This window comes from Dioscorea cayenensis, chromosome 6, assembly GCF_009730915.1.
Source record: "Dioscorea cayenensis subsp. rotundata cultivar TDr96_F1 chromosome 6, TDr96_F1_v2_PseudoChromosome.rev07_lg8_w22 25.fasta, whole genome shotgun sequence".
NCBI classification, from domain to species: domain Eukaryota; kingdom Viridiplantae; phylum Streptophyta; class Magnoliopsida; order Dioscoreales; family Dioscoreaceae; genus Dioscorea; species Dioscorea cayenensis.
In genome coordinates, this window is record NC_052476.1 from 20210553 (window position 1) to 20238447 (window position 27895).

The 27895-nt window shown below is 36.1% G+C and overlaps 3 protein-coding genes across 3 annotated transcripts; 2 read left to right on the forward strand and 1 right to left on the reverse strand.

Moving 5' to 3' along the window:
• The first annotated feature begins 15130 nt into the window (after positions 1–15130).
• On the forward strand, positions 15131–17012 carry LOC120263049 (CASP-like protein 1E1). The gene is made up of 2 exons (XM_039270970.1): positions 15131–15501; positions 16436–17012. Exons 1-2 carry the CDS (start codon positions 15224–15226, stop codon positions 16773–16775), a joined length of 618 nt encoding a protein of 205 aa, XP_039126904.1. The 5' UTR covers positions 15131–15223; the 3' UTR covers positions 16776–17012.
• A 592-nt stretch (positions 17013–17604) lies between these two features.
• Positions 17605–18413, forward strand: LOC120263244 (transcription factor bHLH35-like). Its single transcript, XM_039271112.1, has 3 exons — positions 17605–17832; positions 17973–18129; positions 18250–18413. The coding sequence occupies exons 1-3, from the start codon at positions 17605–17607 to the stop codon at positions 18411–18413; spliced, it is 549 nt and encodes a 182-aa protein (XP_039127046.1).
• An 815-nt stretch (positions 18414–19228) lies between these two features.
• Positions 19229–27297, reverse strand: LOC120263539 (WD repeat-containing protein 48-like). The gene is given in 22 exon segments (XM_039271488.1): positions 19229–19589; positions 19674–19793; positions 20189–20380; positions 21016–21109; positions 21560–21918; positions 22759–22893; positions 22987–23025; positions 23203–23268; positions 23380–23475; positions 23728–23766; positions 23768–23893; positions 23895–23966; positions 24060–24180; positions 24380–24415; positions 25103–25200; positions 25377–25655; positions 25657–25686; positions 25825–25914; positions 25991–26053; positions 26354–26512; positions 26627–26736; positions 27210–27297. Coding segments are annotated over 20 exon segments (2292 nt in total). The 5' UTR covers positions 26726–26736; positions 27210–27297; the 3' UTR covers positions 19229–19589; positions 19674–19694.
• Positions 27298–27895: the final 598 nt, after the last annotated feature.

The window sequence follows — 27895 nt, forward strand, 5'->3', positions numbered from 1 at the left end:
GAATCAAATTACTTGAAGCATCATAACATAGCATGAATCAAGTTTGGATGTATTTTTGAAATCTAAAAAGAAACTTAGATCGCTATATAATATATAAGAACAGTATCAATTCTTTTCAAACTATATATCAAAAATTAATCCTTTTATCGCTTTGCATGCAGGATGAGGGACCGCCTCCATGAACTACATGCATTTATATGGGTAAAAACCAAGCTCATCTTACATCAAAATTACCACAGAGGATGCATCCATCTCACCATGAGGTGTCTAGCTCGTGGGTTACATTATGCGATTTCAAGAAGGTTATGCGGATTTTTGGCGAAGTGCTAACTATAATGAATCGAAAACGGCAGAAGCCATAACTTGTTGCACTTATTTGGCATGCTTGAAAAGCCCAAGATTTTGGCATTAAATTTGTGTGGTTGAATCTGATTCACTTGTAGCCGTGAATTTAATTAACAATGTACATGGAACAACACCAGGGGAGTACAAAAGTATTTTGAATCAGATTTATATTGTTTTAGCATCTTTTGAAGGATGGACTGTCACTCATGTATGGAGAGAAGCAAATGGAGTTGCAGATACTTTGGCAAAATGGGAGGCGCAGGGAATGAATTTATTTTCACAACTGATGATGTGCCTGCTAATATCTTAAGCCTTGTTGTTGATGATGCATCAGGGAAATTGTATACTAGAGTTAAAACTCAAAGGAAGTTACCAAAACATCATGTTTATTGAACTATTTTTGAAAATAAAAAAAATCATTTAGTGAGTTAATCAATAGTTTATCTATTTCTTATTAATTATTCAAATTATGAAAAATAAATACAAAATTTGCATGATATTAATTATTGATTGATTTGAAGTGGTGTGTGATTTGTGATGGGGTTGAATGCGTGAATAAAATTTTTATTCCAAGAATTAATAATTTAGATTTAATTTATTCCATCTACCACTATGTTTTTAGAAACTTAGTTTACGAATTATGTTAATGAGAATCATTGCTAATATAGTATTCTACTTACAATATACTCTGAACTATTTGTTGAACTTTTATTTAACTCCAATAGAGTTTCATATTATTATTTTGATTTTTTTGAGGGAAAATTACTGTTCACCCCTCGTAATTTTCAAAACTTCCCAAAAACCCCCTCCTACTTTTACACACCACGGATTTCTCCAGAGCGCTTAACTTCCCTTTTACTCCCTACCGCTCACTTCAAATGGGTCCATGTCATAAATCCCATTTTTGGCGAAAATGGTGGGAAAGCGAAAAGCGCCAAATCACATCGCTGCTCAACTCAGGTCATTAGCTCGATGGTATAACGCCAAGGAGTTACATTACATCTGTTGTTCTCCCTCATTATCATACCCGAAATATATAAATCGCTCGAATGTAAAATGAAATTGATTTCCATCGTGATCGTCAAGTACTTCATCTTCAAAATGAGTCAGAGTCGATTTTTATCGTCGAGGCGCAGCATCAGCTGCCATTGTCGCTCGCTTATGGTTGTAAGTTGTATTACGACGAGAAGAACAAGAATTACGACGAGTTCATTTCGTTGTAAAGTTCTTTCCTGCTTATGGTTATCTATTTTGTATATTTTTAAATAATGTTTAACCATTTGCTATTATCCGCTTTAAATATTTTACTCATATATGTTTAATAATTGTCACATCCGCTAATACTTCCCATCTCCGCTAACATTATCTTTCTACATGTATAACTATTCATAAACGCAAATTCTCAAAGTCTCCGCAGAAACGTGATCTTTTCGCTTGATCCGAATTGTCGCATGCTGGCACGTGGCAAGTAGTGTAAGAGGGTACTCTCACAAGAAGAATTAATCGACGTACTAATTTACGCACGGTGAATATAAATTTCCGAACACCCGCTCGCTTTCACTGGCCAATGTCGGCCACTCGTAGCGCTTAACTTTTTCCCTGGATACGTAAGAGTCAAACCGCCAGGACTTCACACCATTACAACAACTGAAGAACCCTCCCCACGGATAACCACTCGCCGCCCTCATCATCCTCCTCCTCCTCCTCCCTCCTCTTCCTCCTTCCCATGGACAACCACCTATCTCGAAAGTGATGTTTCCGCGAGCCTCTTCCTTATCTCGAGAATCACCAGCCGGAATCACCGAATCTGTTAAACTATTTTTCTCGGCCTGTCAAGTCCTCTCACAATCGCCTCAAATCGCAGGGATTCTCCAAATGTGATCGACGGAAAGCAATTAAGAGAGCATTTCGACTTGGGTAAGAAAAGAAAGTTTTCACGATCATGTGATCATGGAGGATTCTGTGAGGAGGGAGATCATGAAACATCCTTAAGACGGGCTGACATTTCACCACTCGAGACTTTCCGCTAATCGCTAAGAAAACGACGCCAGCTAGATAACCGCACGCTCGCGTTTTAACCATCGATCGCCGCTTAAGTCCTACCACGCATACATCGATTAATAGTCTGCTTTATGAACGTGTTGTTTAACCCTTTTTAATGTTGTATCGCTTTGCGGTGTTCGTTGAGGCGCTTGTTATGCAAACTGCCAGGAGCATTCGAACGTATGTACACTTGTTTCATATACGAGGATCGAGTCGTGAGCGTCCAAAGTCCGGTTTAGCGACGTGAAATGCGTAAAATGTTGTAAATCTTATAAATAAAACTAAACAATCGATGATCGCGAACTCTGAAATTTAAAGAGACCTAGTAAAACAATTTGGGAAAACAAAAACGCTATTGTAAAATAATAGAAAAAGTTAAACAATACTCAAGTTACTTTAAACAACGACACTGTGTTTAAGAAAATACTGAATATGTTTAAACAATGACCCAGGAGGTACCCATCTAGAAGAACGCCATGTCGCCGAAAGTATTCAATTTAAACACAACATATTATTTACATGATATAGACTTTAGTTAGAACAAAGCTAACTCGTTATTTTAAACACTACTATGTATCTCGCTTAAACATAAAAAGCTCTCGACGCTACATACGCAGACTCACGTCGTAGTTGCGAACTTTCATTCTAACGTACGGTATTAACATGTCTTCCTCGAATGGCTAACGATATATATATCCTTGCGCTGGGACGGAGTGGAAAAATACGCCAATCACATCGTGCCCAGTCTAACCTCTATGCATACACTCGCACTTTTTCGTCATAGCCTCGATCGTCATTGCTCTTTGCATCTTCTACTTCTTCTTCGGCTGCCTTCGCGTTTGTCATCTTCATTCGGGTCTGTGCTCAGTTTGGTTTCGTCACGACATATTACGAGAGAGTTTTAAGTGTAGGCCAAGCAGATTCAACTGGGAGGAAAGAGTGCTAACGTGCTCACGGCGCGACTTTCCCGGAACTGTCGTTAGCTCGAGTATACGCGAGCGTAACTGGTACCGCAAGTCCTCTGTCGCGTTAAGTTCATCGGCACCGCACGGATATAAAACGCTGCTCGGCCTAACAGAAAACGATGTCGACTTCCGTACGGACGTGTCACGCCCACTCCATCTTCAAATGTGTCAGGAAGTTGATCTCGTCGCCGAGATGTAAAACGCCATACCGCCGATCTCTACGAAAAACGAGGTTTACTTCGTGCTTGTAGTTCTTCTCTTTTAATTATTTCCAGCCTGACCGGGGGTCATTATCGCTTTTAAATACGTCCGCCACCGCTAACATATCGCACTCAGTCCCTTTACTGCTTATTAGTTAATTGTTTAAGTATTTAATTTAACGCTTAACCATTGTCACCGCCATCACAAACATTATACTCTCCGCTTAACATATCGATCTTTCATTCGGGACCGAAGCAGCCGGCAGAATCTCGTGATCTCGCATGAGCGCCTGCCCATTCATCCCTTATGACGCATCGACGCCAGGATGCCTCTCCTTCCGCTGACTCATCCGGCGTTGCCGCTGGATATCGGTCAACGCTTGACCTGCAGATTCCAACATTCTCCTCAGTGGACGTTTACTTCAAATCACGCAATCAAAAGGAATTTTCGACTTTCAAATTCATAAAAGGAACTGAAAACATCTAGCTGACCGCGAATGCGCCGATTACGGTCAAGCCGCTCGCGCCTTCACGCATCAGAGTATATAACAAAAATACTTTTCGTAATCAAGACAATCAACCTCGCCACACACCGCGCGTGGCACAGGTTCGCTGCCACATCCGAAAGCTGCCCAAAAACGGGTTAGCGCATTTGTTATCTGTGGTTTCCAAGGACCGGCCCTCTCGACAAGGCCATCGTGACATTCGTATGACATGTTATGGAACATGGTGTCCACATACCACAAGCAGCCGGTTGGGAAAAGTACGCCCGGTGGTCCTCGACTCAGCAGCCACGATACCCGCCACCGTCGGCTGCATGATGCGGCCGAGACAACCCTAAGCAATGCTGGCGATCGTGACAGACTATGATCGCGAAGGCATTCTTTCAACAAGGCATTGCGGGATTCAAGAGGGTCGCAGTCAATAAGCTTTCTCACGCGGTACCCACCTCCTCGAAAATAATACCTGGGTACACCACCGGGCGCCACAGGAAAGATGGTAACAATGGTTTTTTTCCATCGCCGCCCAGATAGTCGACAACTAGATGATGCCAATTAGGACTTGGTTCATATCTAAGTCACACGCTTTATACGAAAGCGGAGATTATCATGAGATAATACCTTCGGGTTTGCGAGCTGTGTCCGGGCCGCCTCATGTAGCCATAATTGCGAGCTTCTTCCTTCGCCACACGCCAGCCTGCCTTCTACATTGAGGCCAATTTTACGAAGCCAATGTCGACTTTGGAAGGTAATCGAGGAGGAGTGTTGGTCTATATAAGCTTCCGCAGATTGTGCCGGGCATCCACCCGCTAAAGATTTTACGATACCGCCAACGAACTGCAGCTATATCACCCGGCTCATCATCGCGGGTCGACAATAAATCCTGACATGGCATTGGTCTAATTATCTCGTCGGAGGTGATCGCTGGGTGAGATGATTCAACGTCGCTGAGTCGCTCAATGTTTGGACTGGCGGTGTCGCCGTATTTACCCATGATTTAAACGGTCGACCTGATAAGGTCCGTAAGGAATGTCGACGACACTTAACATTTAGTAATATTACCCTTTAAATATTCTCATAATCTTTGTTTAATTACACTTTTCCGAATTTTAAATATTAATCATTTTGTTTATTTAATCACAATAATGTTTTAAACATGTCGACGTAATTATTTTAACCATCACCGCCTTTGCTTTAACCTTATTCGGCTGTGTTCAAGCCGATGCCAAGACGTTACGTAGAACCGGCGCGAGCAAGCGAACCAACGAGACCCGCCCCATGCCTGCATACATTCGGTTAGAGATCATCACAGGACAACCGTATCGGGTCGCTGCGGTCGATGATCGCTACGGCGATCGACCAACGCAGCATCCTCGCTGGATCTCGCCTTATCGAACTTGTTCACGTCAAGGCGGGTAAGTTTAATAGATCCTCAGAAACATGTTACAAGCAATAATAACGCATGTATACCAACGCATCGACGGGTTAATGCAAGATTTCACCGCCGATAATTACAACCTAAGACATGTTTATATTCTATACCCGACGGCTTACGTTTCCTTCGGGACGCGAATCGCGAAGCTTGCTCATAATCGTCATGATTAAGGGTACTGGCTACTTAGACTTAAAGAGGGATCGAGTCGCAAGCGCCGATGTCCATGAAGCTACATCGGCAGCTCGCCGCCACATCCTGGCCACACCCGATTTATCTGCGAATGAACCGTCACGATTGAAAGATTGCTAATAAACCGACGACGACAGTGAAACATTGCCAGATGATAACTAATCGAATGTGAGCCACACTATATTATCATATTTTAAACGGATACACCGTGAATTTTGAAATATTTCAACCGCATGTTTAAACGATATATGGTATTTAAACACCCAAAACTAAACGCATTACAACCACAACGTGAAATTAAACAACGAAATGAAACCGAATGAAATTTAACCCGCCTTACAATCGAAAACAAACAAAATTTATATCGAGATATACAAGTCGATCCTTCAAAACAAAACAACGAATTGAATTGCCAGGACACGGGCAACTTTCCATATTTAGTTAAACAATAAGCGATTTATTTAAACAGAAAGAGTTATTTTAACCCGCACACCGTAATTAAATATTTAAACTCGATGTTTAAACGATATATACTATATTTAAACAACGAAAAGTGAAATGTTATTACCATAACGAATTAAACAACGAATAAAACCGAACGTGAATTTAACCCGCTTATAATTTAAAAACAAATGTACCATATTAAGATAGATAAGTCACGTTTTTCGAAAACAACGAATTGAATTTGTCCGTATTTACATTTGAAAACAAATTGACAAATGGAGCATAAGACATGTTATTCAAAAATAATTTAACCTCAAGCTGCATTTACCCCTTGTCACGCGATCGCCGGTCGCCCTCCCTCCTTAAGTACGCGGGTAATATACCGTAATCCGGCGTAGTGAACGTCTGTTCGCGGTGAATGTAGAATCTCACCCACAAGAATTGCCGATAAACCGCATTTATCGCATTTGCCAGCAATCGACGCCTTGCTGGGCGCGTTTCGCCGCGCATCGCGCGGTACTTTTGTTGTCGCCGACCGCTTAACTCCATATCGACACAATAGGCTACCGAATAGATCTACCGTCACGAGATACGGAAGTCGGACACGATATCACCGACTTTAAATACCAAATGTATATTAACCTGGACATACTAAAGAACTTACCATGTCCAATCGCTGCATCCTTATCGCAGGTCCTGTATCACGAAGAATAACGCCTCAGGATTCTCGCTTTGGTCATCGCTCCGTGACGCACGCCATGGAAGTGCCATTCACGATCATTCCGGAGGATCGATCAATTAACTTCACGTTGTGTCACAGGCACAAAGATCCCTCGAATCATAGCCATAATCAGGTCACTGCTGGCCACGGGTCCTCCGCTGACATAAACAACAAGAAGCTGGCCCTCGATGACGGAGGCGCCGCTTCAGATACGCGATATCGCTGTCAAATGACTTTTCAGTACATGACACGAAAGCGGCCCATCACATCATCATCGATCACCTCTCCTTCCCCTCAAGCAGTATAACCCCGTCATGGTGTAAGCTCGACAACAGGCTATTCTTCCACACGCACAAATAGCCGAGGTTAAACGACAATGATATAGTGAAGACCATATCAGACATATTTAAACGATATTATCAATCGTTACATGATATTATATATAATTAAACGGTAAGCTGAAAACTTAAACGATAACATAACGGTATTAAACACTATTAGGGTAGAAGTTAAACACTATAAGAAACCCTTAAACAATATCATAAAAACGCTACACTTATTTCCGTCCATAGAGCAAATGAGGAAGATCCTCATCAACCCTCGTCAGGATCAGTAAGACGACTCAGCCAACCCATTTCTTCCTTTCTGAATAAAAGCTTTCCGAGCCGGGCCCCGTCCACGATCTGTTTCGACCATCTGCTCTCGACTAGTTCTGCGGGTCTTCACGCGATCTTCGCTGTTCGGGTCCGCGGACACTGCGATTAGATCAACCGCACACATCTCACATCGTCGCTCTGGCTGTGATCGTTCGCTCGACGCCGGGACCAGCGCACGACAAAGATCAACCTGCATACCTCACATGGTTCTTGTTGCGGTGGATCCGGTCGCCCGCGTGGTCGCGGATCAGTTTATCATCCGCCACGCGCGAACGGATTCGACGATCTTCTCAACCGCGGCCACGACAACAAAGATCATCGAGACACACCTCAACTGCGTGATCTTCGTGGATCGCGGGCCCATCTTCACGCCCGATCTTGGCACCGTTCCACCGGTCGACGATTTCATCGGAAGAGAGTCAATCACCTTCTCAACCGCTGCAGCACGGCCACATCATCTACTTACGCCCTCCACCGCCACGTCTACGTCATCAACGGCTGACGACTCGAAGAATGACGATCACCGATGGTGTCAAAGCTATTGCTTTCATCGTCACCGGCGCGAGACATGAGGCATGATTGTTCTCCTCTTTTTCGCAAGTCTCTTCGAATGTGGGCCGCTTTGGAACGACCTTCCCGATGATGTCGCCGTCGCCAAATCTCGACGCCTCGCTCGTCCCGGTGCTTTTTCGAGGACGGCGCAAATGGTCTGCGAACGCCCTTCCGATCCCACACGAAATGGCAAGCCGAGGAAACTCTGGGTCATCAATATCCGTACGCTCGCGATAAGAGTTGTGCGACATCTTCGCCCAATGTCACCGTGGCCGCCACGGCTCGGGAGGGCTCGCCATGGTCGGGGACCGCTGCATGTCGTGGAGGGGTTGTCTGAACCGCCGGGGAGGGGAGGGCCTCCTGGCCGAGGAACGCGCGTGCGCGTGGTCGGAAGTAGGAGAATCCAGGCCCAGCCAGCATGTATAGAGGTCCGCCTCTCATCCTCGCCCGAGCAAGTGGTTCCGGAGCAATGGCATCCATCCGCTCGGTCTGGGCGCCAACAAATATTTTTTCTTCAAGATTCACGGAATCAAACCAGAAACTAACATATGTAAACCAAAACAATTTCAACGAGATCATTCATTTTAAACTATAAAAACTATATATTTAAACGTTATAGAATATAATTAAACGGAGAACAAAAATATTTAAACGAGTTATGAATAATAGTTAAACGGTAAATACTAAAGTTAAACGCTAAATAAAAATGTTTAAACATTAAAGACTTATGTTAGACATCGTCCACGATTTATTACCTCTTTTCCATCGAGCGACGACAAGCTCGCTTTTCACCGCCGCTCGCTTCCAGTAAGTACTTTCACCGTAGCACAAAGATCCTTGGGATCTCGCTGAAACGGACTTTCTTCCCCGCTCCGGCCAGCTCAGAAAACCGCACGCTAAGCGACCGAGCAACCCTTAATGTACCCTCGTGTGGTCTTCTTCCCTGCAAGATCTATCTTGCACTCGGGCTGCCGCCATGGAATATCCTCCATAAGCCACTTGTCAGGCGCTCGCGCCCTACGCCAGACGCCCCTACGGCCGGTAGATCATCGACGTAATCAACGATCCGCTCTGAACCGAGCATGATGTATTTGGGAAGAGGATCGTCCCCTACGAGGTACACCATCGAGTTCGACAAAAATTATCTTCTTCTCCCTCTCGTCGAACAAGTCGCACCGTAGCGCTCTGACGGAGTCTCTGCGCTCTCGTAGGTCTCGATAGATACCGCCTTCGAACGCCGACCGGGTTTTCTTCTTCTCGAAAGACCACCGCGCCGCTCATCGCAACGCGTACTCAAGAACGAGGGCCACATCTTCGAGGTCTCGAAACTCGCAGAGCTTTCCCGATCCCGAATTTATCAGTGCGACCATCGCATCTTTGCAAAAAGAGAATCAAGAAGGGCCCTCTCGTATATGGCTTCCACCTAAAATAACGCCGCAAACGGTGTCCTTCGAATAATCTCCCAAAGGTCGAGGGTCATGTTAACTTTCAATTCGCCTAAGGTCTCCACAACCGCTGTCAAATAGCAACGCCCATTAACTAGGTCGACCGCCATAATCACAAGCCCGCAGAGATTGACAAAAAGTTTAAGCTGAAATATAAGGTTTTAAACGTAGAACTCTCGCTTATTAAATGTAGATATAAAATGTTAAACAGAGACCCATTTTTGTTAAACAGTAGACGATAATACTTAAAACGTAGACAACAAATGTTAAACTCAGAACATCTCATTTCTTAAACGCCAACCCTCATTTCAGAAATCGCAACCATATCAAACGAAACTGGAAATGTACATTATAAATATTACATAAATCATAACAATCGAAAAACTATTTCGATAGCGATACATACGAAAACGCAAAACAAAAACAAAACCCCTAGCCGAGAAATCTCCTCGCAGACTAACAAAAACCCCACCGAGAAATCCCCTCGCAGACTTCAATATCTTCCAACAAAAAAACAGAGCACAAAACAAAACCGAAAAAAATCTTTTTCAGAATGTAATGCTTAACATAAAACCATACTCAATACCTTAGATCAGAACTCATGAAATGCCAACTAGTTACATGGGGACTTCTCCTTCGAGATACCGTGGAAAGGGAAAAAGTCGATGAAATGCTAATTACAGAGGCTTTCACGGTAGAGACAACTCGAGACAAACTCGAAACTGAAAAGTCAAGACGTGAGTCGAGAAAAAGCAATTAAACTAGCTCCAATAAATTGCCTCTCTAGGGTTACCCTACTGAAAACCCCCCACTTCCTCCTCAAATCGCCGAGATGGTCAGTACCACGACTCCCCACGCAAGGGCATTTTCGTCCCAAAAAAATTTGAAACTCACTCCGCTCACATCCGCTACGTGGTTTGGGGGTTTGAAAAACATAGACTTTTAAAAAGGAGGGGTTTTTTTGGGGATTGCAAAACTAACGTGTGTTTTTGCAATTTTTACAAACTTAAAGGGTTTTTTTGGCAATTTCCACTTAAAAATTATAGAATAAGACTTTTATTATACAATGAATTAGAATATATAAAATAATTTTTTTAAAATTTTTGCTGTTTCTTAAAAAAAAATTAAGATGAATAAAAAAGGATAAAGAATGTTCTACGTTTTATATAAATTATTTAATTGATTTTTTGGTCATATATATAGAAATACTAATAATTTGTTGATATATATATATATATATATATTAACAAGAGTATATAACTAGAGTATGCAAACCAAAACAAAAATATAAAATATTTTTTTGCACATGTCTGTGTAAGAAAAAAATAGAAAATATCCAACTGCTACTTGGTTCCCTTGAGTAGGGTATTTGTTTTTAGGAGAATCTGAAATTGAACTCCCAAATCCAGATAAAGTGCGCTCATACACATCTCCTCTTCCTTTAAATAAAGAGTGCTTGTGACTTATTTAAAAAAATAAAATAAAATAGATTGTGTTTGGAAACATTCATCATTTTTTATCTACATAAGCCAAAGCCCATAGCATTGGCTACGTTTCGGCATAAATGCGAGGAGGATGTATAGCTCATATAGGATCTTTGTAGAATAGCTGTTATAGGATTATGTGCAATGAATAATAATAATAATAATAATAATAATAATAATAATGATTATGTGGGAAGAATATCTCTCGTTCTCTCTTCTAGAGTTGCATGATGGGGGATTTATCTCTAGGAGGTCAGTCAAGCCACTATAACTGGTGCATATTTATATTTGTTTGTTATTTATTCCCTATTTACTTTATTTTGATACTCAAAAATATAAATATATTTTAAGCTCAAACATGTGCTAATCCCAATCTTGAATATAAATAAATAATTTTGTTTCTATAGAGCTATGTGAATAAATAATTCTTTTTTGGTCTATGACCCATTTCATCAATTTCATCCAAGCATTAGGAGAGTAGACATGTCCCAATAGATGTCAATAAATAAGATTTTTATCACTAAACATCTTAAATATGAAAGTAATTTTTTTCTAAAAATAAAATTATGTCCTTATTTTTTATTATTATTATTAGAAAACACTTAAAGCATTTTATTAAAAATCTCCAAAGATTATAAACATTGGTTTTTCCTTCTCTAAAAAAAATCTTGACATCACTTGTGAAATTATCTAAGTTTTTTTTTTCCTTAAAGGACAAACATTAATTCAAGGACTATAATTGAGTTTTTAATTTTTAAAATTTTTAATATGCAAATAAAATTAATTTTTTTATTTATTTGAAAAGTAGAGAAATTAGTCATGTATATGTATATTATCTTTAAATAATATACTCACTCCGTTTCATCTTAATAGTTACATTTAATTTTTTTTTAAAATTATTTGTCATTTATAAGAATTTGATAAACATTAAATATTTTTTATTTATTTTTTTAAAACCAAAGTGTGTGCATTAATAAAAATAAATAACTCTAACAAGGATAAAAATGTCTAATCATAATTTTTTTTATTAAATTTTAAGAGTTTAAATGACAGTCGTAATATTTATATAATACTCAAATGTCACCATTAATATAAATTAGAGGTAGTAATAGAATTCATAAATAAAATATTTTCTGTGGCAAACATTGGAAAGCCAAAACCTACATTCCTTTCATTTAATGCCCACTTTGTTGGGCTGGAAAATCCAAACCCAGAACATAAAGCTTAAAGCCCACAAACATGGATTGCAATTTCAAGAAAAAGGGTTATATATATATAGCAATTCATCATCTAGGGACATATCTGCTCTGTAGAGCGGCTGTTAGATTATCATTTGAAGCCTGCTATTAATATGAGTTTCCCTCCCTTGAAATCAGAACTTGTTTACAATGAAAAAGAACATGCATGTTCCATAAATAATATAGAGGGCTGGTTATCTACGAATATCTTTAGATTTAAAATCTAGAGATATTTACACAATGGCCGTTAGATTAAAGTCCAATGGCCACTGTGTAGATCTTTTTTTCACTATAAATAAAATTAATTTCAAAGTAGAGTATTAATAGCAACTATTAGATATTAATTTAACAACTATGGATGTCTTTAGATAACGAATTACCATATATATATACCCGAAACCCTAATGATACACACAAAGGAATATAAAGGAATACTAGTTTATAGATTTTTGCATGTATATATTACAATAAAAAAAAATAGAATATTGCAAAAAGAATATATAATATTAAGGAGGATATATAACAAGTGTATATGTTTGTATATAATTTAATAAAATATCATATATTTCATTCATATTTTAAAGATAAATAAAATTTATATAAGAAGAATATTTGCAAATGAAAATGATGGAAGCATGTTGTATTCAATTATTAATATTTTTACATAGCTTATACATATTCACAATAAAATACTAATTTTTCTATCTTAATTATTATTTAGTATGAACCCTTTGAATTCTTTAAGTTTAATTTTTCCTCAGTTTGACATCTTTGTTTTAGTGATTGGTTCCATGAATATAAACAAATAGCAAACATGTGCGGTTAATATTTAAATTTTGAAGTTATTTTTTTTCTTATTATTATTGTGATAAAGTAGACAAGTTAAAGACTTGCACAACATAAATATAGAGTTAATAACTTAATACACCCGTACTCTCACCCTATATGAGCTAAAGTTCGAATTCGTTTTTCAATAAGAACACAAATATAATCCGCACGATACCTAGTGCCAATAGATCAAGCGGTTATTGGCCTTTTAAGTTAATTATTAACTATTGATTATTTATTTATTTATTTATACTGATTATTGTGAAAAGGATTGTTAATTGCCAATTGAACACAAACAAGAGAATTTTATTGTAAAAATTATTAAATTGTTATAAAACTTTAATAGAATGGATGCCTATTCATATATAACTCTTCATCTTTGCAAAAGTCCTTATTCTTTTTCATTTCCTCGAACTTCTAACAACTCCTAAAACCAATCATCTCCTGATATTAATGATATATGTAATCTTTCATATGTTTTACTTAGTCTATAAATAGAGGCTTTATGAGTTTATGCATACCAAAACTGAATGCAAAATTTTTGTAATCTTTACACACTCTCGTTTTTTAGCTTGTTTATTGTGTTAATTTTTTTCTTAATTTTATAACATAGTTTAAATAATTTCCCTCCAATAATAAATATTATTATTAACAAAATAATAATTATTATTTATAGAGTTTAATGAAAAAAGGCCATAAATACGGAATGTATAATTGCATTGTCAAGTTGGGTTCAAGTCACATTCAACATAAATTTGGTTGCCCATATACACTATCTAATCCTATTTTTTTATTAATAATAATAATAATAATAATAATAATAATAATAATAATAAAGGGTTTTGCATATGCATATATATATATATACTATTCAATCTATCAAGGCTAATAAAATACAATGAATTAGAATTTTACATTGAATATTAAATAGTGAAAAAGTTGATAAAAATATTCATACATTCAACGTAGAAATAAATTCATGTACTATATTATATATATATAACTATTAGTCCTTAACGGCAAGTTTGCTCCAATTTCATAGAAATTATCATCTAATATATTAAAAAAAAAAAAAAAACTTTGTCAAACCTTTGCTTTATTGACCTTCAAATTCTTGTTAGATATACATAACTTCTTTAAATTTTATTTATGTAATTCAACAAGGACTATGCATATGATATTTATTAAATTTTGCAAGGATATATTATAAAAGAAAAATAGGGAAAAAAAAATATGGGTCAAAAATTAGGCCATTGAGTAGCATGAGTTGACTTTGTAAATGTTTGAATTAAAAGTCAAAATCCAAACTCTTTTTCCTTCCGCGTAAGTTTCCGTGTTTTTGTAGTTTCTTCAACTTGTTTATACCCACCAAAATTATCAGGCTTGACGCGTACCAAACAATTATATACCTTTTTTTAAAGAGATTTATTTAAATAATTTCACTATATATATATATATATATATTAAAAAAAAACATAATTTTAAGTTTTTTTTACCTTCACTAATCACTACACATATATTTACACAATCATATCTCTTAATTTTTATTTTAAGCCTCTCTCTCTCTCTCTCTCTCTCTTATTATTATTTTTTTAAAATTTAACTATTTTTTTTAAGAATTTTAAATTCATTGGTTTTTTTTTAACGGAGAACAAACATTATAAAACAATAAACCTGAGGTAGTGAATTTTTTTAACATAAATAAAAAGTTAAACTCAAATTTATTTAAATACTCAAGAGTCGGTCACTTATAGCAACTCATACTAAAAATTATTATACATATACACACATCATAACAGCAATATTTTAAAAAAATATACTATTTTATCAACAACACAACAGTTGATACATTGACATCAAGTGTTTTCTCATATGTGTCATTCTAACACATAGTTTGTGCACATTTGTCAATATATATAAATTTTAAATTCCTTTCTCTTCGATTTTCTTTATTATTATTTTTCATTTTTTTTAATTTTGTAATTTTGTAATTTTTTATTTTTATTTTTTTAATTTTTTAATTTTAATTTGTGTGTGTATATATATAGAGTGCACACTCACCTCCACCAACACAAAGCAAAACAAAGCAAAGCAAAGCAAAGTACCATTCTTTCTTTTTTATACTTAACAAATCTCAAAGCTCAAAGCTTTTTCTCACTCTCTTCTTCTTCTTCTTCAATGGCATCCAACCATAAGCCCGGCTTTGATGGCATTCAAGCACCCCCTTCTCTACCCCAACCCTACACCATCCGCCCTCTCTCCTCCTCTTCCTCCTCCTCCTCCTCGCCCTTGCCTGGCTACATCCTCCGCGGCGCCGCCGTGTTGCTCACTTTCATCTCTGCTATCGTTATGGGCGTTGCCAAGCAGACCAAGACCATCACTATCAACGACCCATCCACTCTCACCTCTCAGACCATCACCGGCACCGTCAAATCCACCTATGCCGCTGCCTATGTGTATATGCCATTCATTCATCCTTTGATTTGATTCTTTATGGTTTTTCTCTTTTGTTTTCTCTTTGATTTATCAATTTGATGATTGATTGGTTGCGCAAGGATTTGTTCTTGTGTTTTCATCCGGAAAGGTGGCTTTTTTATTTGGTTTCTTGATTGATTTGTGTCATTGGATTACCTGCTTGTCCTGTTTAAATGGGGTTTTGATGTTTGATTGGTTTTTGAATTTGTTTTTTTTTTTCTTCTTGTTTTTTTTATTTGATTTGAGTTCTGTTGTTGTCATCTTTGATTCTAGAGAAGCAGAAGAAAAATGGAAACTTTGTGATCTTTGATCTGTCGTGAATGAACTTGTTCTTGAGTTTTTCCATTTGGTCTTTTTTTATATATGATCTTCTCATTGGAATATCATCAATCAGGTGATGAGCAATGGAAATTTTTTCTCTCTCCTTTTAGTTATTTGGATTTTATCTTGTTCTAAATTTTTGTTTTTTAGTAACTTTATATTAAATTCATAGCTTCTTTGATGCATATTTCATGTATTGTATAGTTATTGATTGAGAACCATTTGATTTCATAAAGAAAACCAAAATTTTGGATTATATATTTTTCACAAAGAAAAATTACTCTTTTTTTAGTTATTTAGATTTATCTTGTTCTGAATTTTTGTTTTTTTAGTAACTTTATATTTAATTCATAACTCCTTTTATGTATATTTCATGTCTTGTATGGTTATTGATTGAGAACCATTTGATTTTGTCAAGAAAGCCAAAATTTTGGATTATATTTACATATGTTCTTGTGTCCTTTTGTTTAACATGAATCTTATGATTAATTCTCTGTATTTAGTCTCATTTGATTACTGTTTTTCTTACTATTTAGTCTAGTTTTTGTATCTTGATCACAGCTTAATCTTGTTTGCTATTAATTTGGTATGCAGATACTTCATAATAATCAATGTGCTTGTCTTTGTATACTCCGCGGCCGCCCTTGCAATATCAATCGCCAATCGGGCAAGTTCTAGTAATCTAGAACTCCCATTCAACATTGCCGATTTATTGGTGGCAATACTCCTCTTCTCTTGCAATAGCGCGGCTTCAAATACAAGTGTCATAGCGAGTAACGGTAGCGATCGCCTTGGTTGGACTAAGATTTGTGACATTGTCGGGAGCTTTTGCGGGCAGGCCACCGCCGCGATTGTCCTCTCTATGTTCGCGGCATTGGCCTATGTCTTGCTTGTCGTTCTCGGTATCATTAATCTCCACAAGAGATCTCTCTGATGATTTCCACTTGTATCATGTTTCTGTCCGTTTTGTTGGTTTATGTTTTCTTTTTTGTCTGTTGTTATTGTTGTTGTTTTTACAAGTTCAATTCAAGTGTGCAATGTATCAAATAGTTAAGTTTTTGAGGTTTGTTTTTACAGAGTTACAGAGTCAAAGAAGAAACAGATTGGTGTAAAACTTTGTATACAATTTGTGTTGTTGTTTTGAATAGAAGAATAGATTTACGTTGTGTTATTTGTCTAGAGTTTGTGTCAATGGGGATCGAAATTTCTCTTGAACTTAATAATCGAAGATATCTGTCGATGAATGTTCATGAAACAGAAACAATAGATCGAAATCAAAGAATCGAATAGCAGTTTCTACGAGCAACCGATGGAAAACAATATTGTCTGTTAATTACTTGCTCTGTGAAATTTTTCTGATAAGATTACTGCAAGAAAAGAGAATTGATAAACTTTTACTGATGAAAAAGGACTGCAATTTTGTCACTAATTCAACACTAATTTACACTACAAACAATAAAAAAAAAAAAGAAAAGAAACAATAATAATGATAAAGAAGTGAATTAAGATTTAGTGATGGTGATGATAATGAGGCATTTGTTTTTTGGTCACATTCTTTGATCCTTCTGTGAACCTCTCCAAAACTCTATACTCTAGAGACCAATATTTCCAACAGTCACAATCTGACTCAATTTCCAAAACAAGAAACAAAACCTCTGTTCATCACAATGATAACACTCCCAACTCTCCAACCAAACAAAGACCAACCATCATATCATATCACCTTCATAAACTCTTCTCTTTTTCTCTCTCTGTGTCTCTCAATGTTCAATGTTCTTCTTCATTTATCAGTTACAAGTGTAGAAGCAGCTCCAGAAAAAGCAGGTTGTGATAAAATAACAACAATGGAAAGAAGTGACATGAAAGAGAAGGACTCAAGCTCTTCTCAGACTGTCAAGAAGGACATGGGTTGCATGGAGAGAAACAGAAGAGAGAAGATGACTGAATACTTTTCCACTCTTCAATCCATTGTTCCTAATCTCTTCCCCAAGGTCTCCTCTACATCTCTCTATCTTTTACTGCATCTCTCTCTTTCTCTGTTTCTGTTTCTGTTACTGTTTCTTCATTGAAAAACTAAATACATGTCTATATATGCATGTATGTATTTGATGCATGGACAAAATGAAAGCAGGCAACAAGAACAAGAGTGATAGATGAAACAATAAGCTACATAAAAAGGCTTGAAGAAACAGTGATAGCTCTGGAGACAACCAAAGCTTCAATAAGACAACATGATCCTGAAACAGAGACTACTACTGCTACTGCTACTGCTGCTGCTGCTGGTGCTAGTACTTGTATCATCAAGAAGAAGAACAAGAACAATAATGATAATGATAATGATAATATGATGAGGATCACAAACAACACACAACTGTTCACATTATCATTGGAATCAAAGCCTGGAATAGTAACACAAGTGTTGCAAGTGTTTGAAAAACACAATGCTGAAGTCTTGTCTTGCAGTGTCACTACTCAAGAGCTCAACAAGCTTCTCATTTCTCTCACTGTTCTTCTCCCTGATTTGCCTGCTTCCTTTCTTAGGATCAAAGATGACCTTTTGCTTATTATCTAATACTTGTTTTTTTTTTTTACATATATTTGTATAGCTTTATCATATACATACATATGTAACAAAAACCAAAATATATTGAATTTGTGTCTTTGAATGTAGAACAAGTGCATGAATAGTTTTAAAGTATAGATTTATAATTTAATATATATATATTCATGAGGAGTGTATGCATGCATAGATTCCAACTGAAAACTCTCTCTTTGAAGTTTGTGTTTATAAAAAGATTGAAGGTGGTGGGTTGTCAGTGTTTTTGCGGCGGCAAAGCAAAGTAAAAGACTCAAAAAAAGTAGATGAATATGATGAGTAACTAAAACAGGAACTTTTATCCCAACTACTCAGCTTCCACTGATGGCATTCCTTTTTGCAGGTTGTGATAATAATAAATAATTAATTAATTATTTTAAAAAATTACTCCTTATTTGATTACTTTTCATTTTATAAATTATATTTTTTCACATACATATATGTAGGCAAAACATTTTCTATGAAGATCCTATGAACATCCAATTATCAGTTTTTGAATCGATAAACAATAATACTGTATACTATAATACTGTTCAAAACAATAATTACTATATTAACTACTTTATCATTGCTGGTCATTGGATTGAAATCCAACAACTATAATGGACATCCATAAATTTTTTTATTTCTGAAACATCCATAAAAGAATGGTCCATATATATACTCGTACATATATATATATATATATGAAACTGTATGTTTTGTTTTTGGAGTACTTGTTATACAAAACTAATATTTACCTGTTCAGTGTGAAAAGTTGCTGAAAATGAGACTAAAAAAAACGCAATGTCTGAATCACAACCAGAATTTTTATACAATAATTAAAACAAGTTTATGATCATGGATGCCGAACATTATTTCAACCTGTTTTTCTTTTTTCTAAGCAAATAAACAAACAAACAGAAAACATCTACAATGATTTCGATATAATCTCTATTTGTATACCAAGGCCTTGTTTGGCAACTCAGAGTCATCGTCGTCGGGTAGCCGCAAACAGAAGCTGATGAACTTTCTGCAGTTTGTCTCTTTTTCTTTTTCTTAAGAAAAACAACACAATCTCCAACATTTACATGTAAAACACAATTTAGTCGATTGAGGAACTGATATCCAGGAACCGTATGTACATCACAGATTGTCGCACATTCTTAGTAACTTCAAAAGCAAAAAAGTCAAAGTCAAGAATTGTTTGCGCATTAACGATATTCAGAAATTTATACAGCAGAACCGTGTTCGAACCTTCTGTTATTGCATGCAGAATCACTTGGTCTTTACCAATCTGTAATTAAGGACCAAATCTTCCGGTTTTTTCCATATATATGTTCGAACAGTGGCCAGACTCATCTCGGGTGATAACAACTGCAATTTAAGCAAACTATGATGAATGGAGAAACAATCACATCGAACAATGAAAATGTAGTAAAAATATTTCTTCAACTTCTTTCAGGCCTGCTAATTAACTGGTTCAGTGTTAATCAAAGCAGAAATTTACCGAAAAGAGATGCTTTTTCTATCGTAATTTTTTCCCGAGTTCATGTAAATAAGGTGCGTTGATTGTTAGTGGAATCACAAATCAAGTGTAGAATAAATTGACAATTATATATATTCCAGAATGGCAGAAAGGAAATTAAAAGACCGTTGAACGGGGAATAGAATAGAATATTTGTCAAACGGAAGGTAAAGAAGCTAAAAATTAGTGTATCAAAGTAAAGAGCAGCATTAAAGTTTGTTATTGATTCTTCCTTCAAACTTGCCTGGTTATTACATAGGATTTCGATGGACGGCTTCAACTTCTGCCATGGCTTTAGCCCTGACCGGATGGAACCGTCTCCCAGAGAGGGAAATTGTAATTGACCAATGCCACGCCCTAAATTAAGTGTTCCATCTGAAGTTTCACCTTCTAAAGGTTTGTCAAGCACCATTTTCTCTATGACATAGTTAACTACCTGCAGCAAATGCATAAATCAAAACTAATATAGATAAAAAATAACGAACTCTATTGAACGAGGTAGAAATATGCTACCCACAGAGCTACCATCTGTAGTTAGATAAAAATTACATTGAAACAAACATTGGAAATTGAATGAACATGTTCAGTGCATCACAAAAGAACAAAAACAGCACGTAAATAATTGCAGAATCAACCTATGTTCCATTATAAACTACTACAGAAAGTTGGTGCTCTGGGGTTCTGCCTTGCAGATATTAATCTGAGAGCCATAAACCAAAAATAAGAAAAGAAATTCAAAGAAAGGCTAGCTATAGTCAGTTCTAGACCAGTGATCTATGAATGATGCATATGATGACTATAAGTGCTATGTTCAACATGTAATTTATATATGTATAATGTGCAATGCATGAGATGGTTGGAGAGTTTTCTTAGAGTCAAATTAAGTTCTTCTAATCCAATGAAAAAAATTCAGGGGATCTCATTCAAGACCAAGGAAAATTGCCTATGAAGAGAAAATGTCCAGTATAATTATTTCAACCACTAATCAGAACTAGCAGCACCAAGACATGTGCACATGTATAGCCAGATCCCAGGAAAAAAATAATAATAATAATACGAAGTGAAGCTTACTTTATGCATCCGCAATATCCGAGGTGCACTAAGTTTCCCTCGTGTAAGGACCGGAGCATTTGAACCTTCATATGGTTGCAAGTAAAAGCTACACCTACAAAGAAGTAACAACAAGCATAAATAGGTGTAATGGGTGCAAATAATCTCATTGGTCAACATTTCAAAAAAAAATGTACGTCAGAATTTAAGAGAAAAATATCCAAATCAATGTTCTCTTGTACCATAGTTGACAATTTGCTAAAAGTTTTACTTAATAAAAGGTCATCTTGTACAATAGTTTCTGTTTATTGAGAAGGAAAAGAGACAATTACTAAGCATTTTTACGCCTTACAAACCAATTTGCAAATATCACTGGAAAAACTTAGATATGAATGATGAGTTTCGAAATCCCAAAGACAGAACAATATTAGTTAGAGACTAATGAAACTAAATACTTGCATCTTACTCAGAAATGGTATACAAAAACCCACATTAAAAAAATGTTGAACAGAAATATAAAATTCAAATGTGAGCAAAATTATAAGGCATTAAGCTCAGAAGTTACTTCATGTTATCCCTTGGAGGTATTTGGCCGTGTAATACACAATCTAAACACCAACGTGGGAGATCCTTCTCATCTTCTGTCCCATCTAAATCAGTGATTTTTTTTCTCCAAGGACCTTGTGAGCCTTCTGTAATAATGGAGGGTGGAGATACAGTTGAAAACACAAATGGAGGAAGCACGGCATTGTGATTTTCAACTCCATCATCAACATCTACTCTTGGATGTAAAAGATTCCTGACTGAGGCATCCTTTCCCACCGGAATGTCACCATTAAGTGATGCTTGTAAACGAGGTCTTTGTTTTAGTTTAGCCAGCCAATGTGTCAATAACCCACGAATAGTCTCCTGACCTAAATTGATCTGGAAAAATTCAAGAATGATCATATCTTTAGTATATAGCCAATGGAGCATTAGATGGAGATTAGGGTCAAATTTCTGAATTGTGTCAACAATAGGATTGCACTTCTGTAATGAAGTATATCTAGAAAGAAAACTAGAAAGCACTTGGCAAGACAGAATCCATTCAACATGAATAATATTAGAAATTTATTAAGAAAAACAGATGTATCAAAAACACATCAGTGTTATTAAAAGCGAGAAAAGCGCTCGCCTAGGCGCTCGAGGCGAGGCCCCATCACCTCAACACCCCTAGGCGAGGTGCCTTCATTGAAGCGAGCCCAAACGAGCGCTTTTTGCCAGTCACCAGGCATAAAAAAAACGTGCTTGTCCTTTTTTCCCCTATTAGCTCTATATTCAATATTTTTTTCAATTAGTGTTAATTGGGATTTTAAAAAGGCACATTTACTAACAAGGAAGAAAATAAATTTGGGGGAGAAAAATTATGTGACTTTACAAAAGGCGCATTTACTATTAAGGAAAAAAATTTAAATTTAAAGGAAAAAAAACAAGGTAATTTTAAACAAGGCACGATTACTAATAAGAAAGAAAATAAATTTAGAGGAGAAAAACTAATAAAAGGCACAAAATTAGCATAATTAATAAAACTACATGAATACAGTAATGTTCTTATCATCAACTTTACCATATTACAAGTCAGAATGTTCTATAGTTTTTTCTTGTTATGAACAGCACGTCCATATAAACAATAATGCCCACTGACCTAAACTCTATTTGCACCAGGATTAACTCCCTATCAAATATCACAGAGCAAAATGAGAGACATTGAAATATTGTGTTCACCTTGTGGTCCTCAGGTACTCCCGAAATATTTAAGTCAGCAGCATACATCTCAGCAGAAAAACATTGTGGGGTATCCAAATGAACAGACAAGCTTCCAAGACGAGTATCCATAGTAAACCATGTAGGAATGCTCACCTGGAGAAATAAAACAAAGCATTGTCCATAGACACTGCTAACTGTAAATCTTATGAGATACAGAACAATCATACAAGTAAGATAATATGATACCATTTCAAAGAGCTCTTCTTTCTTCTCTTCAAAGGAAACCTAAAAAACAGTGAGTGAATGAATTCTCTGCATGATATTAACTTTAGTAAAACCTACTCACAAAAAAAGAAGCTCAAGGTGTAAACTTCAAACATCCACCGATGAAGATGCTCTTCCAAGAATATCAATCAAAAAGAAAACTTTATTTGAATATGATATCATTAAAAATGTATAAACCTGGCCATAGTCCTTAACAACAGCACCATTGCTAATCTCCCACAACTTAACAGAACCTGCAGTGTCCTGGAAAAGATTTTATACTGACATAAATTCACCATTTGAATTGCTCACATAGTCATAACAATTAAAAGAATGCAGGGAAGTAATTCTCATATGCCAAATCAAAAACTACACCTTGGTCAAGACATGTCTTTTGTCATTAAGAATTTCATGTTGTACGATTCCAGGGATACCAGGAATAGTAAATGATGGTTCTTTGTAAACAGGATCCTGGATATAAAATGAAACATTTAATCATTTTGTCTCAAACTCCAAACAAGATTTATATAACACATGAAAGAAAATTGAACAGGAAAAAGGCTGCTACAAAAAGATGACGAGTATAACCTAAACTTGTTTAAATTCCAGATAAGATATAATAACATATGTGACAAAAAATCAGTTGACATCAACGAAGAGGATACAGTATCATGCATGAATAATGTCAAGCTAGATAAAGAATTACAACAAAAGACCACTTACAGGCATAGATCCTTCTAAACAAGCTCTAGCCCTCGAAAAAGGATAAATTTCCAGCTAAGAATGAGCCACCTTTTTGGAAAATTTTCTGTGGATTATGTCCTTCAGCTGGCCACCTGTGCACAGAAGAATCTGTTGTTGCAACCCAAATGCTATCATCTACCAAGGACCATTTGCAAAATAGGATGCTCTTTCATGCAAAGCAAGACACTCTCCCTTGTTGATAAGTCAGTCAGGTACAACTGAAAACACCCAAAGAACGCATAGACAGCAAGATGGTTGTAAAATCTTGGAAATTGTAATTCACCAATAGCCATTAAAATATTGCTACTTACTGAAAGGTCCCTCCCTCCACTATAAACATGGCTGAATGTTGCTGTGCTAGCAAGTGCCCAAACTGAGTCTGTGTGCACAGCATAAGAATGCACACAGCGCTGCTGACCAAGATCCCATAAACTACAAGAAATGATAAAATAATGACCACATCAGTTAAAGATCAAAAAAGATATTTCCAACATTCCGCGGTCATGTTAAAATTACATAAATTTGAACACACTGTAACTTTGCTTCCCAAAATCCTTCCACCAAGTAACACCAAGAGAGAAAATATATATATATATACACATATGAGTACAAGGAAAGTTAAAAGGCTTACCGAATCATTGAGTCAGAAGAACCTGATAAGCAATACCTGCAAGAACAGAAAAAATAGTGATGTATAATGAAATAAAATAAATTACAGATAGGCGCAAAACTTTTGAGATTTTTGCATGTTTAATTTATTCAAAGAATATAAACAGGGTTTTAACCGATCAACTTCTCAAAAACAAAAAAGAACAAAATGCATGCAATAATTTTCCATCTTCCAAATTAAAGTGATGAGCTTGCCAAGAGCTCAAACAGTCTTCAATCAGATACATGTTGATGAGATTCAGTATAGATGCACAGAAAGGTTTTCTGACCATGCCAATAAAAGTCAGGTAAACAGATCAAAACAAGAGGAATATACAAGTAGACCATACTTATCAGTGACAAAAATGACAGCGTACAACTGTACAGAAGGAATATTCTGTCAGGATGCAAATATCCTCCCATCCACAACTCTAAGAATTTCAAATGGCATAAAAATATAACCCAATTAAGGATCTAGTTCAACTTCAATGACCTCAGATACAACTTTGAATAATTGCACATATAAAACATCTATTAACCAAATAAAGTCCATGGCTCCCCTCTAATAATCAAAAGCAAACTTTTGAAGTTACATGTCACGTTTACTGATAAACCAAAGAGAAATAGGGAGGAAAATGTAAGTAATAAAGAAATGGACTAGCTGAATTTATTTTTAAAAAGCACATAGAAAATCACTGGTTTCAACCTGCCAGTGGAGTCCAGAAGTAAAGCCCTAACGTTGTCAGTATGACCTCTTAGCTTCATGTTCTTTGAACCAGTTCTTGGATCCCATACCCGGATAACCTACATATAAAAATCAATAAAACAACGTAATTTTCTGGCTAATGACTCATAAGTGGATTTCAGACTTACTAAACAGCAGAACAGATAAAATACAGAAAATTGATTATAGAACTTCAAGTTCAAAAAAATCACCAGGGTTGCATTTGAGCTAATCGGGATGAAGAAAATAAGCACACCTTCTCAGTTCCACCAGACACAAGTAGGTTTCCGCTGCCATTCATTGCAAGGGCATAAACTGATTCCTTGTGCCCTTTGACGGCAATTGGATGATATCCAGGTGATTGAGTGTTATGTGCAGATATATTGCTGCTTGAATTAATTGAACGGAGATTTGTCATAGAAAGCCCAGAATTTCCCAAACAAACAGCTCCACTTAAACCTTCATCTTCCATATAATCATTACATTTAGCTATTGGAGCAAGTGCTGCTTCAATATCCCAAATAAAGACTTCCCCTACCAAGACCTCCAGAAGCAACAATTTGATTCTAAAATGCAAAAAACTACAAATGGATCAATGATTTATAGCACTAAGCTATACACTTATTCAAATACTGCTAATATAACAGATTGTTCACAGAAACAAAAAATCATACTCAAGGCAGAGTTTGAGGATTTCACTTTACATTTTTTTCAGCTGCAGCAAGACAAATAACATAGTCTGAATGCTGACAAAAGGTTCTGGCACAAGTGCCAGAAGATAAGCAGTTCCATGCCTACAACAAACGAAAAAAAGTGATGGAGGAGATCACTCATTACCATTTTCAAATGATATCAATAAAACCAGCAAACCTTGAGGGTTGTATCTGAAGAACACGAAACAAGGGTGTTACCAGCAAGAACTGCGTCATTGACCTGAAAAACAAAAATGGTGAAAGAACATTGGTACTTGCATATGACATACTCCCAAGCTATCCACAAGGTGAAGATATCCGGATAAAAATTAAACCTTTAGTAAAAAAGCAAATAATCATAATTCAGACAGAATTTAATATTTCCGGGATCATACGAAAATAAATCACATGCTACCAATCAAATCTTTTATTTTAACTACATTCTCTAAATAAAAATGGGAACATAAAGGCATTTTTAACAAGAAATGTAAGGAGTTGAGAGACTGTAAGTTAAAACCAAATATGAACTTTGGAAGAATACCCAATCAATATGTGACTCAAATGTTGCTGAGCACATAGCCTCATTGTCCCCTAACTCCCACCTCTTCAACGTCCCATCTCGACTTCCAGTAAAAAGATAATCACAGCTATCAGAAGATGGGCTCTTCAAAACAGCTAGACAGTTCACGCCTGCACAATGCTGCAAACAGCAACTCTTGAAGCAAAAACTGAAAAACTATAAAAACAACACGAAATACAGGGCGCAAAAAGAAAAAAAAATGAAGGATCAATCAAGACAGTACCAAGCACTGACCTTGGAACCATCTGCATCATTCAGAACATACGTCAAGCGTTTCTCCTTCCGTGATCGAGATGAGTTTGATGCATTGCCAGCGCTCGGCACACGATGCATTGCTAGAATGCCTTAATCAACAAGAACAAGCCAAACTTATCAACATCTCTAAAACACTCAAGAAAACAACTAAATTTTGCAAAAAGACACACTACAGCATCACTTAACAGTCGCTAGATATTTGTAAGCAAATCAAAATATTTGACTAGCCATCAATAACAACATATCAGCTCTCTCGCACGCTCGATTCCCAAATGAAAACAGCTAAACAACAAACTAAAAAAACCCGAACTTTTCCAACAAAAAAGATTAAGAAAAACCAAAGATTTTTCAGAGACTACAGCCCTAAATTCAATCAAAACGTACAAAGAAAAGCAAAATCCACAGAAGATCGCACCATGCGATCCACCCCGATCGCCAAATGAAAACAAAACAAGAAAACAAGAAACAAGAACACGATTCAAGAAAACCACGGATGAGGGCTTAAACTCAGGAATTAATAGAATCATAGTAAACAATCATACACAAAGATTGAAAGAAGAACCAATTAGGTCTTCACGACGTCGTCCGCCGGAGCTATCAATCGATCGAGAGAGAGAAAGAGAGGATGAAATGGGAAGGCGAAGGGGAAGTGGAAGGTAAACAAGGCTCACTTCTTGAAAGGGGATTATTTTACTTTTAAACCCTTGGACTATATTGAAATGTTATTTAAGTCCCTGATTAGCCAAATTTTTACTTGAAAACCCCCCTTTAAAAGAGTAGGAATTTTGGTAATTTTTATATAAGAATTGTTCATGTCTTTGGTATTTATGTTTGAGAAAAGGACAATTTGTTAATTGTGTTGTTGTAAAAAAATTATATTTGCTTAGATATCTTTACAAATTATTATTAAGTAAAGTTTTTATTTTAAAAAAAAATAAATTGTTTTTCTTTTTATTTTTTTTTTAAATTGATGTTTTTTAACTATTGAATATATAAACAAATAAATAATTGTAGAGGATATACCTAACAATATTATATATATACATATATATATTTTTATACGTTTCTTTTAAATAAAAAATGTTAGTAATTACTTATTTTACAGAGGGTATATAAGCAATCATTTCTTGTGATCATTTTGTAATTGTAATTACTATAAATACTAGACATTTGATAATTTCAAGTGTTTGAACATGTAATATCCGGTAAAACATAAAAAAACTACCCTAATTTGAAAAGGGCCAAAAA

Bases quoted from the DNA above. Each gene is read 5' to 3' on its own strand.
- LOC120263049 (XM_039270970.1), top strand. From the start codon at position 15,224: ATGGCATCCAACCATAAGCCCGGCTTTGATGGCATTCAAGCACCCCCT. The intron at 15,502-16,435 runs GTATATGCCATT...TTTGGTATGCAG, and splicing joins ACCTATGCCGCTGCCTATGT to ATACTTCATAATAATCAATG.
- LOC120263244 (XM_039271112.1), top strand. From the start codon at position 17,605: ATGTTCAATGTTCTTCTTCATTTATCAGTTACAAGTGTAGAAGCAGCT. The intron at 17,833-17,972 runs GTCTCCTCTACA...AAATGAAAGCAG, and splicing joins TTCCTAATCTCTTCCCCAAG to GCAACAAGAACAAGAGTGAT. The intron at 18,130-18,249 runs GTACTTGTATCA...AGCCTGGAATAG, and splicing joins TGCTGCTGCTGCTGGTGCTA to TAACACAAGTGTTGCAAGTG.